This window comes from Castor canadensis, chromosome 2, assembly GCF_047511655.1.
Source record: "Castor canadensis chromosome 2, mCasCan1.hap1v2, whole genome shotgun sequence".
Lineage (NCBI taxonomy): Eukaryota > Metazoa > Chordata > Mammalia > Rodentia > Castoridae > Castor > Castor canadensis.
This window is the reverse complement of record NC_133387.1, coordinates 195,612,312-195,628,706: the sequence shown is the minus strand read 5'-3', so window position 1 is coordinate 195,628,706 and position 16,395 is coordinate 195,612,312. Positions and strand designations below refer to the sequence as shown.

General features: G+C 35.5%; 1 protein-coding gene across 2 annotated transcripts in view; it reads right to left on the bottom strand.

The window, feature by feature from the left end:
- The window catches only part of Pdgfd (platelet derived growth factor D), a 230,893-nt gene extending 226,469 nt beyond the window's left edge, over positions 1 to 4,424 (bottom strand). For both annotated transcript variants that reach the window (XM_074066817.1, XM_074066818.1), the window contains exon 1: positions 3,950 to 4,424. In XM_074066817.1, coding sequence (XP_073922918.1) covers positions 3,950 to 4,073 — 124 coding nt within the window. In that variant the 5' untranslated portion in view covers positions 4,074 to 4,424. The remainder of the gene's footprint in view (positions 1 to 3,949) is intronic.
- Positions 4,425 to 16,395: the final 11,971 nt, after the last annotated feature.

The following is a 16,395-nucleotide window of genomic DNA, read 5'->3' as shown; positions in this document are numbered from 1 at the left end:
AACGTCATGGCATGACACAGGTGAGTTAGACATACCCTACATCTAAAAGACTTTCCTACTTTAGTAAAAGGGAAGATTTTATTCAGGTGCTCAGGAACTGCATTGTTATACTAATCACCATTTCAACAAAGAAAATTCAAGAGTTAGACTAAGGAAGGTGATTTGCATTATGACTCAGCTCTCAAGGACAGACAGAAATACACATATCCTTCCAGACTCTTGAATAACGGGCTCTCAGACCACATGTGCTCAGAGTCCTGCACGATAGCCTTCTTAGACTTCTTGCTGGCCAGAAGAGATGAGGGGATCTGTGGACTCTGTCCATTGTTTGACCCTCTTGCTCTGAAACAATGTGGTTTTACTTTCATTTGCTGAAAGGGAAAATTCTGTAGACAAAAAACATTGTCATTTAAGGGTTCTCAAGGGTCACTGCTGTAACTCACAACCTAGCAGCATCCTCCACTGTATCACATCCAGACACCAGGCTTAAACATCCTCCTTTAAAGGAAACGCAATTAAATATTATTACGCACTGGGGCAAGTCAATGCCACCTTGTATTTAAAACATGCAACCATGTTTATAAGGTTTCTAAGATTTTTAGTCTCTGATACTGTTAGAGTTGAACAGAAAATTGAAGGACAGAGGAACCTAAGATTATGGACACTAACCTAATTCTTAACTTTCAGGTATTTAAAAAATAATTTGTTTGTATTGTTTTCCTGACTTGCCTTTAATCTCTGATCTTTGTACCAAAGTCAATGTGCTATCATTGATGAGGCTAAGAGAAGGTCACATTATTTAAGAAACAGGTGTAGCCATTTTAAAATCTAAGGTGGCACAATTACTAAAACCGTAGGCCTGTTAATCAACAGAAAATGATAATGTAATAGACAATTCATTTCCTGGCATTTTAACCAAACAGAACTAAATCTAGAATTGGTTACCAGAAAAACTTATGCTTTCAGAAAACAACAAAAGTTCAAGAAAATGAAGAGTGCATTTGGATTCTTAAGTCCCTACGCAGGAAGTTCAATCTAGTTTAATTTTAAAAAAAAATAGTTAATTGCTACCATTACATTTCTTGATCTACACCCTGAGCCATACATATTGTCACTAGTCATTATCATAAAATCACCAAGTGTGTAGGTACTAAAATAAGAATATGCGAATGCTATTGATAAATGACGATTATCTCTGTGTTCAGAGACAGGAATGGGTATCAAAAGTAAATCAGTTTAAATAAGAATAATGATAAATATGATATAAGGAAGTACTAACATTCAATCAAGTAATGCAAATCACTATATTCTCTTAGCTATGGAACCTCGTTTTTTCCTCAATTGGGTCACATTTAGCTATTCTGCTGATGAAAGGGCTCTGGAGACGCCATTTGAAAGTCAGAACGTATTTTTTGATGGAAAATTCTAAAAGACCAAGAGACAACAGCACAGCAGCTTCCTATGATGGTAGTCAGCTTCCCACCACTTACAAGCTTAACACTGTGCATTCCGTATCATTTCTCAACTACTCCAGTTCTCTGGAGCCGTTGGGCACAGCGTTTTCTATCAGGATGGACAGAATCCGACATACCATCTCGTGCCCTTTTTACTGGACTCTGTCCTTTTTGTTTCTTTCTTGACCCCAACATTGGGCAGCAACTAACAGGTCTGGCAGAAACAAACAGATGGCATCCAATTGTGAAGGTCATTCCATCATCAGACAATGGTTTCCACAATGCTACTCAAAGGTCACAACTTGTATTTTGTTGTGATTTCTTACCAGATCTTATAAAGGCATATTCCTCACCTCTGTCCTCCTCAATTTTATATCCTATTTTAAACTAACAGTCAAAACAACAAGAATAGTGTCTTCTTCAGTGAGCTCATAGGGTAATTTGGGATTCAATCACACCCCACTGAGAGCATCACTGTCTGTGTTTGAGAATGCATGTGCTCTGGAAAAAGCTGCCATTTGAAAATTAACAACATTTAGTATTATTTTACTCTCTATAAAATGATTTTAGGTCTACCTTCCCCTCCTTCCCAGTCTTGTTTTTAAGATGAGATTGTTATTGAGAAAAACATTGAGCAATCTAAAGTAATCAAAGTGTTTGTGCTGTGTGTACGTGTGCTGTTAGAATAACTACAAAACAGGTTTAGCTAAAATATGAAGAAATGAATTCAGAGTTGATTTTAAAATTTTGATAAAACTAAGAATTTCTCAGATAGACTAGACAGATGTACAGAGTTTTAACAATGGAAACTAAAATGAGGATATTCCTTTCCAAAATACAAAATAAAAAACGCAAAAGCCTTCTGAGCTGGATAAATTGGCTTCAGTCAGAATCTTGGGTTAATGGGAAATGGTTACACACTTCATTTTCTTGTCCTTGACTTCTTGTAATTGATACTTGTGAAGCTAAGAATTACAAAATTATGGCTATGAGGTCATGCAAATCATAAATGACACTTTATACAGCTAAAAGGGCATATAAAGTACAAACATTAACAAATCTAGAAAATCTACTAGAAGATCTGCCTCTACTGGCCAAATTCTAGAGTAAATGAAGCCATAAAAGTTTGGTCCTAAGCCTAATCCTTTTCTAACTTTAGTCAGAAACTTTTGTGCTTTAACTAAGATGGAGGGTTATCAAGATGGACTGGAATAATTTACATAAAGCATTACTGTTATAAAAAGTGACTGTGAATTCCAATCACACACCTTACCATTTCAGATGACTTGAGCACACTGAAATCCACAATTTACTTGTCATCAAGAAATAAAAGGAAGTTTTTAGTTTCCCTTCAAAGTTCAAGATTTTCAGTGAAGACTAAATTAAAGACATACCAAGAAACACACTAATAGAGGGATAAGATAGCTAATATAAATTTACCAAGACAGTCAGATGTTGCCAGCTCAAACAGCGCAGTCATTAATGATGACCTGGTAATCTCCTTGGAGAATGTGTTAGAACTTTAAGCAAGAGGGAGAGAATGATACTGAAGTAGGAAAAAAAAACAAAACCTATGGGTCAGTTCAGGTACTTAACAGAAACAGCTGTAAATTGCTGGACCCATCAGCTGCAGCTGGGAGCCCAAGAATAAAGGGCATCAACTTCAGTTGTTGATGGAGGTCCCAGAAAGCAAATAAACTCAGTTTAGAGTCTCTGGGACCCAGTGACCCAGGTGTCCCCCAGAGTAAAGAAAACAAACAAGCATGCTTGGGACCTTGCTTAGGGTAGCTGTTTCAGGAGCCTTGCTCTTTGCAAACAGTTGGAAAGCCTTCCAAGCGAGGAGACAAACAGCAGAAGCCAGGTCTCCCTGCCACCCAGAGCAAAGCCCAGAAGCCTTGTCTCCTAGGCTAGAGTGCCCACGCCCTGCTGAACTTTACTGGTAAGTCATTTAAGGGACTGAAAGTAATCTATAAAACAAATTGTCACTCAGCTCCAAGTACAACTGCATACTGAAAGGCATCATTTCTCCCCTCCCCTGCCAAAATAAATTAAAAAATAAAAATAAATCACCCAAGGGAGGCCACTCTTGACCCCTTCACCTATGACAAATGCTTGATCTTTGCTAGTTTTGTGTTCAAAAGGTTAAGAGCCTGACCAAAGGGTGGCTCAGGCTGCAACTTTCTCTGACTCCTAGCTGAAGCACTCCATTCTGGTATCAAACACCACTGGCCACCAACACGACTTTTCAGGGCGCAGCCACCTGACCCCTTATATTGCGTCCTGCACGCGTTCCACAGGAGGGGCTCGCACAAGTAGGGACAGGCAGAACTCCCCTCCCCAAACAAATGAATTCAGCCTGAGTTCACAGAAAACATCCCAAAACAGAGGGTGCGAGGAGGGGTGGGGGTGGGGGTGTGTGTGGGGGGGGCAAAAAGAACAACGACAGCAACAACAAACGTGATTTTTTAAATTGAAAAGTCAAAGCAGCCTCTTACCATCTCGCCTGAGGTTGGCGTTGCGCAAAGCTCTGATGGATGCGCTCTGCGCAGTGGCCCAGGAGTCGCGATGGCTGCAGAAGTTTGCGCAGACTAGAGTGTAGACGAAGATGAGCCGGTGCATTTGGGATTAGCGACCTGGGGACCGCGTCGCTCCAAGAGAAAAAGCGGGTTCCGCTGCGGGCCGCACTCCGCGCCGCCCTGCGCTCTCGCCGCCGCCGAGCTACGCGCCGAGCTCTCCCCAAACTTCCTGCATGCTGAACTTTTCCGAGCGCGTGTGGGTGCCGCACTTCCTTGTGGCGCTGAGAGTTGGTAAATGGTGACGGGACCAACAACAGGTTGACGTTTTGGTCGCCCCCTCCGGTGGCCGGCAGCCGCAGCACAGGCTGCAGGGGGCGGGCGGCTCCGCGCACTTGGCTCAGAGCAGCGAGTCCTGCACCCTGGCTCCCCAGGCCCGGGCCAAACCCGCTGCGCCACTGAGCATGCCCAGTTTGACAGTGGGCGAGGACTCTTCCCATCGCCCTGGGTTTTAACTGTAGTTGTGGGGACCAGCAAGGGAGCCGGGAACAACTTGGCCAGGAGACATGGGGCATCCACCCACAAGCCACAGCTCTGGCCTTGGTGATGGTGGAATTTGAGGAGGTGATCTGGAGTTGGGGCGTATATTTTTACTACAACCAAAATCATATTTGTTTGAGTCAAGGTTTCCCCATATGTGCAATGGGGAAAACACAATCACAAAAGATCGGATTCTGAGCTTTCATTCGGGCCGCAGTCAGCGTGGTCTTAGTTGAGCCAAGGTAATTTCTCAGGGCAAAACAAGCTGTCTTTCCTATCTCACAGAGCTGTACTTGTGATGAGCCCATGGTGGAGGATAAGTGCAACAGTAAATCATCAAGAGTATTTTTTTTCTGTGTCCTACCCAGCTCCTGCACAGTAGAAGGATTGAGAACACATCGTGAGGCCGAGCAGAGATGGCCTGGACCAGGTGAAGAACTTGGGTGAGAACATTGTGTTGCTTTCCCTTCACAGTCCTCTAAGAGGCAGGGACCTTTGGGATCCTCCCTTCTCTCTGTGCCTGGAAGCTGAGCGTTGCAGAGGAGCTGCCTCTGGGTTTCGGGAGTTTTACAGAATGTACCTGTCTCTCCAAAACAAGGCACCACATCTGCAAGAGTGAGTCAAATCTCAGCTCACCAACCGCCTCACCTTGAACAGATCACTGGGCCTCTTCAGCCTCAGTTGCTTTACTTACAAAAGGAAGATTGCAATTCTTTGTTTGGCTGTGTTGAGAATTGAAACAATTTTAGAATATTGTTTTGGTTTGTAGCTGAATCCAAATCCAAACATATATACTTTCTCAACCTCTCACCAATGACATCAAGAAGACAAAATTGCAGAGTTCTTTTAGGCCTTCTAGCTCCTGAAAGTCTAGGATATGGGAAGTAAGTGACACCCATCCACAGGGAATTAGAAGTGCCTGAGGAGGGTAGGAAGTTCAGGAAAATGCACACTTGACAAGCTCTTATACCATCTAACACTGAGTCTGATCTACGTGTTCCTCCAACATACTCGGAGAGTAATGTGGTTCATTTGTCAGTATTGTGGCCTAAACACAGTGCTTTATAAAATGCAGGTTTGTGGATCATGAAATCAATTTCAGCACTAGCATTACTTTTTTCATTGTAGGTTATAATAATTGTATTTTGGATATGGTTTTAGACATATGGCAATATAAAAGATATTTCTGTGGCCTATGTCCATAAAAGTTTGAAAACCACTGGAAAAAAGATCTAACCATATCGCTTCAAAATAGAATCAACCCCTGAGAGAAGCACTAAGGAAAAGCATAAAATCTGAGTTTGCATTTAATCCTTTATTCATTCAGCAAGTATTAATTAAGCATTAGCAGTCTCTTTTGTTCCATTCTCTACTCTAAAAATCTTGAGGCTGAAATAGTGAACAAGAGAGACAAGGTTCTTAATCCTTTGGAGTTTACAGTCTAATGAAGCAGAGAGATCATAGCAAATAAATACACACCTAAATTCATAAGAAAAGGGGGCAGAGATAAATAGGATAGGAGCAGGGATGTAGGATTATTAAAATATATAATACCAGTTTTAGTAGTTGAAAATGCTCATTAAATTTCATACTTAGCTCCTGGCATAAGGCTATAGGAAAAATGAGAAAATGTGCACATCTTATGTTATTAGAACAAGTATTGAAATGCTAAAATTATCTGCCTCAATCTCTTCTATAAAACATTAAATTTAAAGTGTTTATTCAAGGTAATATTGCCCATGATACTAAAACTGTATATTCTCAATCCCTGACATCAAATATTTACCGAGGATAGTTAAAAGACATCTCATATAGTCAACATATCCTTGAACTTTAATGTCAATAAAGATCCAAATTCAATAATAAAGCAAAATATTAGGTACATGAGCCTAACCAATTATTTTGAACCTTGCTTTCAGTATTGCTTAATCCTTAATTTTTCTAAGTTAGGTTGATTATATCAACTAAGGTATTATTGTACACATAGTAGTTTTTGAATAAAAATATACTAAGTGGGAAAGATCTGGTACAAAGATAAAAGGAAGATTGTTTTAATTTAGTTTTTCATATGTACCTTCAACTAAATTGCCAAAACATCTAGTTGGCCATTACGTTTTAAATGTTTAAGTCAGTTAAAAGACCATGAGCCAACACAATGAAATCAGATTTATAAATAATTTTACTATTCACACTAATATAAATCAACTATACTATATTTAGTCATTGTTCACTAACGTTAACTAAGAAGTGTTTTTTATTGTTTAGAAAAATAAAAAGAAATGATAGCAACTTATAATAAGGTTCATGTATTATGGCATCTATCCCAAACAAATATTCTGGCAGTAAAGATTTGATAAAATAATATGTTAGGGTGTGACAGTTTTTTATTATGTACTCTTTTTCTTACATTAATGGGAAGAATGGTGCATGCCATTATGTTTTCAAATATACTTGGCTTCTTTCACTATTCGTAAAAGTCATAGCAGAAAAAGAATGAAATGTAGCATGACCTTTTCAGTGCCTTCTCATCTCTGCAAGAAGTTCACCCTAATGTTAACTTTTTAAAACTAAACTACCAGTCTTGAACTTTTGACTCATGCAGGACCTTTTTCTTGACAATAGTTGTGGTTTTATGAAGCCTCCTTCATTCAAAGAGGATGTTCCAATGTTGTTCATCCTCCACTCACTAGATCTCAGAAAACCAAAGTTCTGTTACATGACATCTAATTTCTGCTCTGCCACTAGACTACTGAGCTAGTTCACTATTGAACTTGCATGGGGCATCAATCCTTCCCCTTAAGATGGGGATGTTATATTAAATCACTTTCAAAACTTCTTTCAGAATTCTGAATATTTTGTTTTACTTTTAAAATCAATACCTTCATTCATAATTTTCATCGTGTGCTACATGTGTAGTTTTATCAAACCTAAGTATATTGAAAATCATATTTATTAAAAAATCTAGTTATATACAAGAATAAAAGGATTCTACAAATTTTAATAAACAGTATTTTAAAATTTTCATAACAATATATACTAAAGGAGAAGATGAGATCCTGGTTTCCCATCTAGTAGTATTCCATTTCTTTTCAAAATTTTGTCTTCTTGTAAAGAAATCAATTGTTCAAATGTATAAAAATCTAGATAAAGAGAGTATGACTTGATGGTAGAAATAGCTAAATAGATGAACTACAGTTAATGCAAATTTAGAGAAAAAGAAAAATAATAACCCTGACCCTTTAAAACAATTATTGAAGTGATTCTGAGCAATGATTTGACTCAGAAGAACTGGATTAAATTCATTTTCAAAACTGCAGACTGTACGAACACTTTTGATGCCAAAGAATGAAATTAAATATTCAGAAGATAGCAGACTATGGTAAATTTTCTGAATAGTTTCAAATGACTTGAACTAGCATGATTATGGCATACCACTATATTATCTGCAAAATACACTACTAAATTGTCTCCCCAACAAATGTTGTTATATAAACAACATATAAAACAAAAATTTTAATAATCCATCCCATGATTTTCTCTTAACAATTAAAGCTACCCTTTTGTTAAACTCTCACATATTTTTAGCTGAAGCCCTAGAAACACTTATCCTTTATTTCTATTGCTATTAATAGTGAAATCCTAACCAGCAATGCCAAATATAACACATTTAGAGCAGGAACTTCCAGATTTGATCACTTATGATTGCTTGTAGTTGAGACTATCAGCATGACCTATTGACAAGTAATATAGTTCCATTCAGCCAATCAGGTAGCCTTCTCAGTCAAGCAATAGCTTTCCTTTACTACCTTGAATTAACCAATGATTCATTATACAAGTCATTGAGTTATTAGTTTGTCACATAAAAGAATCATCTTTATATCTATATTTTTCTTCTCTTCTTTGTATTTTTTATTTCCATTTACCCATTTTTGAGCTGCATTATCTAAATTTAGGATTTCAAAGAGGAATATGTTGCTTATTCTGCAGGACTTCTTCCTTAATTGACCTGGGATGTCTGCCAGTCTCCTTTAGAGTTCTGCACTTTTATCTTTATAAGATTGGCTTATATTCAGTTACTTTCACATTTCAAGTTCTTTCTTACCTTGCCATTTTTTCAGCAAGAAATTGACACATCTTTAAATGTTCTTTCCCTTGAGGGAGGATTTTAATTCAGTAAAGAAAATCTTTTCTTGTATTTATGTCCCTTGAAATTCTACATTATACATTTATTCTCCTTTTTAGTTGAGCTGATAGTAAATTTATTAGTAAGACTATTTAAAACTTGAGTAGATATTTAGCCCTTATTAATTAGAAACGCTTTTTCTTCTTCTCCAACTAGTTTAACTCTTCTGATATGAATTCTCCTCTATCAAGGAGTGACCTTTGGGGGGAAGATGGAGAGGTTAAGAAAGAGTAACATAGATGGGGTGAATTTGATCAAAGAATATTATATGCATGTTGTTAAAAATCATAATGAAACCCCCTTGTGCAATTAATGTTGATAAAAATTTTAATAAAGCAAAGTAAAAAAAACTTGTATATTAAAAATAAAGGAAAAAAGAAAAAAAGATTTTGATATTGGATCCATTTTTTGTGTTCCAAAATGTTTGTTATACTTTCTGACTTTCATCCTTGTACTTAGTTTTTGAAAGAGCACAGTTGCTTCTGTGGAAGAGAAAGAAGAAAGTGCTGAGCTAAATGAATAATACAGTGTATCTTTAATAAGCTGACTTGTGGTATTAATAAATTACATCATTAGATATTGACCTTGATTCTTCTCTTAGATTTTTTTTCTTTTGAGAGTGACAAGTAATTTATTTTCCAAGCCTGGAAAAGTCCCTCATTTGACAATTTAAAAAATATTTTGGCTAGACAATATTGACTTGTCACATCCGCATAATCTTATCATTGTTTTTCAGGATTATGTACTTACTGACTATAAAATTTTCATGTGACTCTAAAGTATAATATTTTTAATAAATCATACATAGTGTTTATATTTTGGAAATAGCATATACAAAGACTTAATTTCTAGTATAATTTTCTTGATGTTCTAGATTACATTTTTAATTATACTACATAATATGTGATGGATATTATTTGCGATTATATTGCATTATATAAATATATTCATTACATATGTAATACTAGATATTTACAAAATGTAGTATAGTCATATTATATTAATGTAATGTAATTGATTAATAATTTGATATATTCTCATTCATATAACATATTATAGGTTTATATTATACCATAATGAATAATGTATAATATTTTTCAATCTATAAAGCATAACATTAGTCATTTTCTTGAATGTTCTCTACATACAGTTCATGACTGTGTGCTTTGTGGTGCAGCAGAGGCCACTTTCAAACCTGTGAAGCCCACTCTGGTTCAAACTGTCTTGGCCATTTATGAAACTGGAAGGAAACTCTATGCCTCTAAGGAAGCTTGAAGGAAATAAGCAAGATTATTGATTTTATGTAGAATAATCAATGAGATGCAGTCTCAAGAATGAACTGGATAAAGTGGAAAACAACTAAAATGTGACAAAGTATGTGGGAAACTATAGGAAAGAAATAGGTTATTTCAAGGTAAGTAAGTTAAAAGCAATCTGTCTTTTAGTTCCTTCAAATATAGTTTAAGTGAATTTTCTTGAAAATCAGGCTGGATGCCATACATAAAGAAAGATGAAGCCACAAGAAGAGTGGAGTACCGGTGTGGAGAGCGTGCCTTGAGAATTATAAAGACAAGGCTTGACGCGAGTAGCAGTGAAGGGAGAGTTGGGGTAGGGGTGACAGGTGCAGGGAGACATAAACATCAACCTTAAGGATGTGAAGAGATATCATATTGCAGAGTGAACGTATTCCTTTCTATAATGTGTACAGAACTAGTGTATGGAATTTAGTAAGAGGAACATTCCAATTAAGTATACTTTAAAAAACTAACGAACTGTTTTATAGTGGGAATTGTATGTTAAGGCAGAAATTTGTTTTGTTTTTTTTTAACTACTAAAAACATTAGGATGGGATCTGGATTAAAACCAAGAGTCCTGAAACTAAAATTCCTTTATTGAGAGAAAAAATTGAAAAGCCATAAAAGTTTTTTCTACCAACTGTGGGATTTTATAATTCTATAATCATATCTCCCTAATATTATTTGGTTTTTGAACAATGATCCTATTATACAGTACAACTAAAAATTTGAAATACTCCTATTTCAGGTTCTTGCTAGGTGTTGTCTAACATTCATAAATGCTTAGCAGCACCCTTAATCAATCTTAATGCATATACAAGGATAGTCAATTAATGAGAACAGAAAAATATGAAATAGTTTTCTTATTAATCTGGCCAATATCTTTGAATAGTGCTGTAACCACACACACATTTTCCCTAATGCATTAAAGTTGATGTCATTGTTCTTTCTGGTACAATATTAATGTTGACAAGCTTGGGAAAATTGTTGAATTCATTTTGAAGCCAAATATAAAAATAAAATATCTTATTCAGAATATATGAAACTATGAATACTGATAGTATCTGGTATAACTTTTTTGAATGTTGTTTCACAAATAACTTATTCAGCAACTGGAGGAAACTATACTAACACTAAGAAGCAATCTCTGAACAGGCAAAGTAGATTGCAAGATTATTTTGGAAAGTCTTCATACTTGCTTTTTTGGGACTCATAGTCTAATTCAGAGTCAGCTTGGTCACTTTATAAATAATTTAAACAACACAAATAGCTGGCTTCTCTGTTAAATAGTAAACTGAAGGTAGACTATGAAGACTAGTACAGGAGAATTCAGAGTATAGGAAGATTTTTTAGCTGTATACTTTGGAGAAAGAAAAACCCAACATGGCACTCTGAGATTATATAAGGTTGGTCATAGTTTGTATATGGTAGTTCTAAAGCTGCTATTTGTTTTGTTCTTGTTCACTAATAATATTTATATGTTTGCTTTATATATGTTTCCATTGTATTGTAACAACTGGTGGTAAAGTTGTGTGAGAAACAATATTTAACCTTCATCTATCTTTTCTATCAGTGATTGCCAATATTTACCCCAAAAGCCTGACATTTGCCTCATGGCCATATGTGCATATGTCCACTCATAGCACAAACAAATTTTTGTGACAGGAGTGTGTGACCACACTGCATAATAGAAGGCAAATAAGTTTGGTGCTTAAACCAGAGTCTATTACTTTAAGATTCGAAGCATGACTATCTCCTTCTCTGATAATACTGGATAAATAAGGAGTTTTTTGTATTAAAATCATATTGAATCCCAGAGTTCCAGAAATTTAGAGTAACATATAACAAAAAAAGAAATTACAAAAAGTGTTAGCTATCTATAAGTCTTCTCCCAAGAGTTATTCCTCAAAACACAAATCTTATACTATGTTAAAAATTTCTGCTATCAAATGATTTTCAGAAATGCTACGTAATTTGCTGCTATCAGACAAGTATAATCCACATCAATATATACAAGTTTCGAAGAAATTGTGTTAAAGAATTCTGTGAAATTTGCTTATTCCATCATTTCCTTGATATGTTATATAATAACATGAGAGACGCTAAACAGGAAGGAAACTCAACTTGGACCCATTTTTGAATCAGTATTTGGGGAGAAACACTGCTAAACTAAGACACATTGGAGAAGACTATCAGAAAGTGAGGATGGGGAAAATACCGATACACAGGACAATGTAAGATGCTTGTAAAAATAAACTTATTGTTCAGAAATTGTAGTCCTGGGTAGGAAAAAAACCTCACTTGAATGTATTTGGCAAATAGAACACCAAATGACATCAATTCTAAAATGCAGTTTTCCTCCTCATTTTAAATCTCTCTGAAAATGAAGATAAATTTTACAGTTAATTGCATCTCTCAAATGCTATTGGTCAAGTGGTTCATGGACTAGTTGACATCTCTAGTAAGATAAAGCCCAAGCATCAAAACACAGGATGAGTATTGGTGCACAACAAGAAAACTTCAGTTACAACAGTGGGGAAGTCAGTAAATGCTGCATTGTCCGTCCTCTTGTTGGCCCAGAAAATAACATTATATGGAAAAAGCATGGAATTCAATGGTTTTTCAACCCCAAAAGTGATTTGAGAGTAGGATTAGAAACCAGAAGTTTGATTAATACTTAAGTCAACGTGTTAGTCAGTGTTCCATCGATGTAACAAAATACCTGAAAGAGTTAATTTTTGGTTAGTGGTTTCAGGAGTTTCCATCTATGATTGGGTAGACCCATTGCTTTTAAACTGTGGTAAGGAACCAGTCATGGCAGGAGTGTGTAGTGGAGCAGAACCACTCACCTCATGGCCTGCAATCAAAAGAGAGAGAAAAATAAAGGGGCTGAGAACACATTACACCTTCAAGGACACACTCTCAATGAACTAGAGACCACCCACTACTCCCCACTTCTTAAGCTTCCCATTACCTCCTTATGTTCCACTCTGGTGTCAAAGCCTTTAACATATGAACCTATAGAAGACATTCAAGATTCAACTATAGCATCAATACATTTTGTTTAAGTAATTTTATTTATGCATAGAACTACTTTCAAAAACTAAGAATAAGTAAATTTGTGAGAGTTCTTTGGTTAATTATATAACATTTCTAATGCTAATATAGCTTTTATTATTTTGACCATTTTTTTCTTTGTCAAGGGTACACACAACATAATGACATACCTGAAGATATCTTAGCTGTATATAACTATGTTAATTCTCTAATGGATGCTAGACCTTTAAAATATGCATATTGGCATCAAATTCCTCAAGGAATTAAATAACCCTTTACCGAATAGTTTTATTTTCTGACACATACGCATGTATGTTCAAACTGACCATTTGCAGGAGTTCATATGGACTGAAAGATGTCTATTCATGACTAAAATGCTGACACCTCACCTAAAGTATTTGTAAGCTAATTGATTTTTTTTTAGTAGGTTGGTTGATGTTTACTGATGCTGACATGAAAACAATAAAGGTGACAAAGTACATTAAGGAATTTTTGCCATATGAAGCTAAAATTGTAACATAAACTCTTATTTGAAAACCTGATACATGAGTCTATTTTCAAAAATCTGTGATGAGTTTTTTTTCTACTTTGGGGCACTAGATGACTGAATCTGTTTCTAGATATTTCATTTTTCATTCTACCTTATCACTGACTTTTGGATGTGTTATAGTTCAGTAGATTTTATATTCAATACAGAAGAATTATGACTTCAAGAATAAATACATTCTTTTCAAATTTATTGTATATATTTTCCTCTTAAAAATCAGCAAATTTAACCTCTTTCCTTTACACAGGGAGTTATTAAAAATGAAAATCCTACCACATGTTAGGAGTTATGCTTCAGTGCAATATTACTGTAAAATCCATCTTCATCTCTCGGGAATTAATGAATTAATTTAAGTGCCTTCATAATCCAGCCTCTCATTTCCCCTCCCCTCTTTTTCTAATAAAAATGCAGAGAGAACATTGTGAAGCTCAAGTTGCCTCCAAAGAAAGCAGGGCTTTACAAAATTGAAGCCTACTAGATTTGTTAGTGAATTGTAAAGGAAAAGGACATTCATATTGAGAAACATGAACATTAAAATATTTATTGAGGATTAGAATTTTGAGTAATCTCTGAATTCAGTCAATCATAAGAGTAAGGACATGATTAATTTGTAAAATATTAAGTTACCATGATTTTTAAATTTTTTTCCTGGCATTTTTCCATTAATATCAGGTAGCTTATCTTTAGTCTTGATGATTGAAAATTCAACAATGGTATAATAAATACTAAAATGTCAGTGTCCTTTAAAATTTGCCTTATCTTAAAATTTTGTCTTTATTGTATTATTCCAATAGATACATCTACCCAACAATAATTTATAGTGAAATGCTTAGCACATATGTTAGTGCCTTTTCACTATGCAAATAACCTTGCCAGATAAATGATCCAATAATTCCATTTTGGAAAAATGAGTTTCCCCAATTTTCTACTGACATTGGCTATAACTGTTAACACTGACTTGTCTGCTACATTTTAAATGAAGTTTGAATTTGCTATCTAACTATTGAGATGAATAGATTGAGTGAAAGAAAGAGAAAGCTTTTTAAAGTCAAGTCTCATATAAAAAGTACATAAGTAAAGTCTTTCTACCATCAGGAAGCTTTAAGATTAAGATGTTTTAATATATTATTATTAAATGAAAGAACACAGGTGGATGCATAATCTTGGGAGGATAATGCATCATAATTAGAAACTAAGAGTGGGATAGTAGTTAGAGAAGTAGTCCAAGGAGTAATTGGTAAGCATATTTTTGTAGGGTCTTGGGTCCCATGATACTTTGATTTTTGCTGTGAGATGGGAAGTCATTGAGTTTCAAGGAGTGGCATGTTCTTGATTTACATTTTAACAAGGTCATTCCAGCTGTGTATCAAGAATAGCTCATAAAGGGAGGATGAGTGGAAGGAAGATGATCAGTGATAAAGCTTCAAATCACAGAGGCGAGAAATGGACAGACTGGTTAATTTGAGAGTTGGAAGAAATGTTCAGATAATAAATAAAACTTAAGCAGAGACAATGGATTTTGCTGATGGATTGAATGAAGGATGCAGAGACCAAAAAAAAAATCCTTAAAAGATAATTCTAAGGATTTTAAACAATTGAAAAGATGGAGAAGACTGAAAAAGAATTAGGTTTGGAGGAGTATCAGATTCAGTTTGGGTCATGAAAAATTTGGGATGTTATTTAGACAACCATGTGGAAATATCAAGTAGGCAGTTTGATATACAAGCCATTAGATGAATGAGATCACTTACGGATTAATTTTTGATAGAACAGAATTATCAAAGGACTAATAGCCAACAACTGAGCCCTGTGCATGTCAATGCTGAGAGGTTGGGGAGATAAAGACGGACCAACAAAGGCCACTGAGGAGTGGTCAGAGGAAATGAGAGAGGAAAAACCAGCAAGTGTTGTGTTCTGGAAGTCAAATGAAGATGTTTTCACTATGAACTATGAACATAAGGGAATTACAATGGCAGGGAAAGAAGAGCTAAGGCACATAAGACCTTTATAAAACATACATTGTAATAGAGTATTTTGGAAGGAAAGATGGTTAAAATGATATCTTCCTTAGGAAGACAAAGCAGCGACCTGTAGTAGTTTCTGATTTCTTCTGCATCATGATCATTTGAGATTTTCATTACAACATGCAGTTTCCTGAATCAGACTTTTTTATAGCAGATTCAGAAACTTGTGTTATTTGAAAGCCCCGCAGATGATTTTTATGCATAATACTAAGATTTTTGTTTTAAAGTAAGACATGCATATAGATTCCCAGGCACAGTGAAAAGAGTTACATGTAAGTGTGTAGTGGCAGGTTGGTGAGTATGGGGTAGGATCGGTAGCTTGGGGCTCCCACCGTCATGAACTTTATTTTCATCAAAGAACAGAATTAAATTACAGCCATGTAGAAAAGGAATGAATTGCTTTACTTTCAAACTTAATATCCTTGTCTGCCAAATATATTAGAAAGCTCAAATTGACAACATTTATTTTTCCATTTCACTTGCCTACTCTGTAGGGGAGGAATATAAAATTGAAATTTGCAGGCTTCCCATAGGTTTGCCTCTGCCTCAGAGACACACTTAGTCAACAAATTGTAGAGCCCATCATTACATTGCTCATTGTTCTGTTGATTCAGTGATTTTACCTATCAGAAAATGATGTCCCTCTCCCTAATAACCCCCTCTCTTCAACACACACACACACTTCTGCCATATATGTATCAGCTATAAAACCTATGCTAGGATTTCATACTGTGTCAGTAGAGATTCCTTCCAGTTTTTCATGGGAAATTTCAAAAGATGAG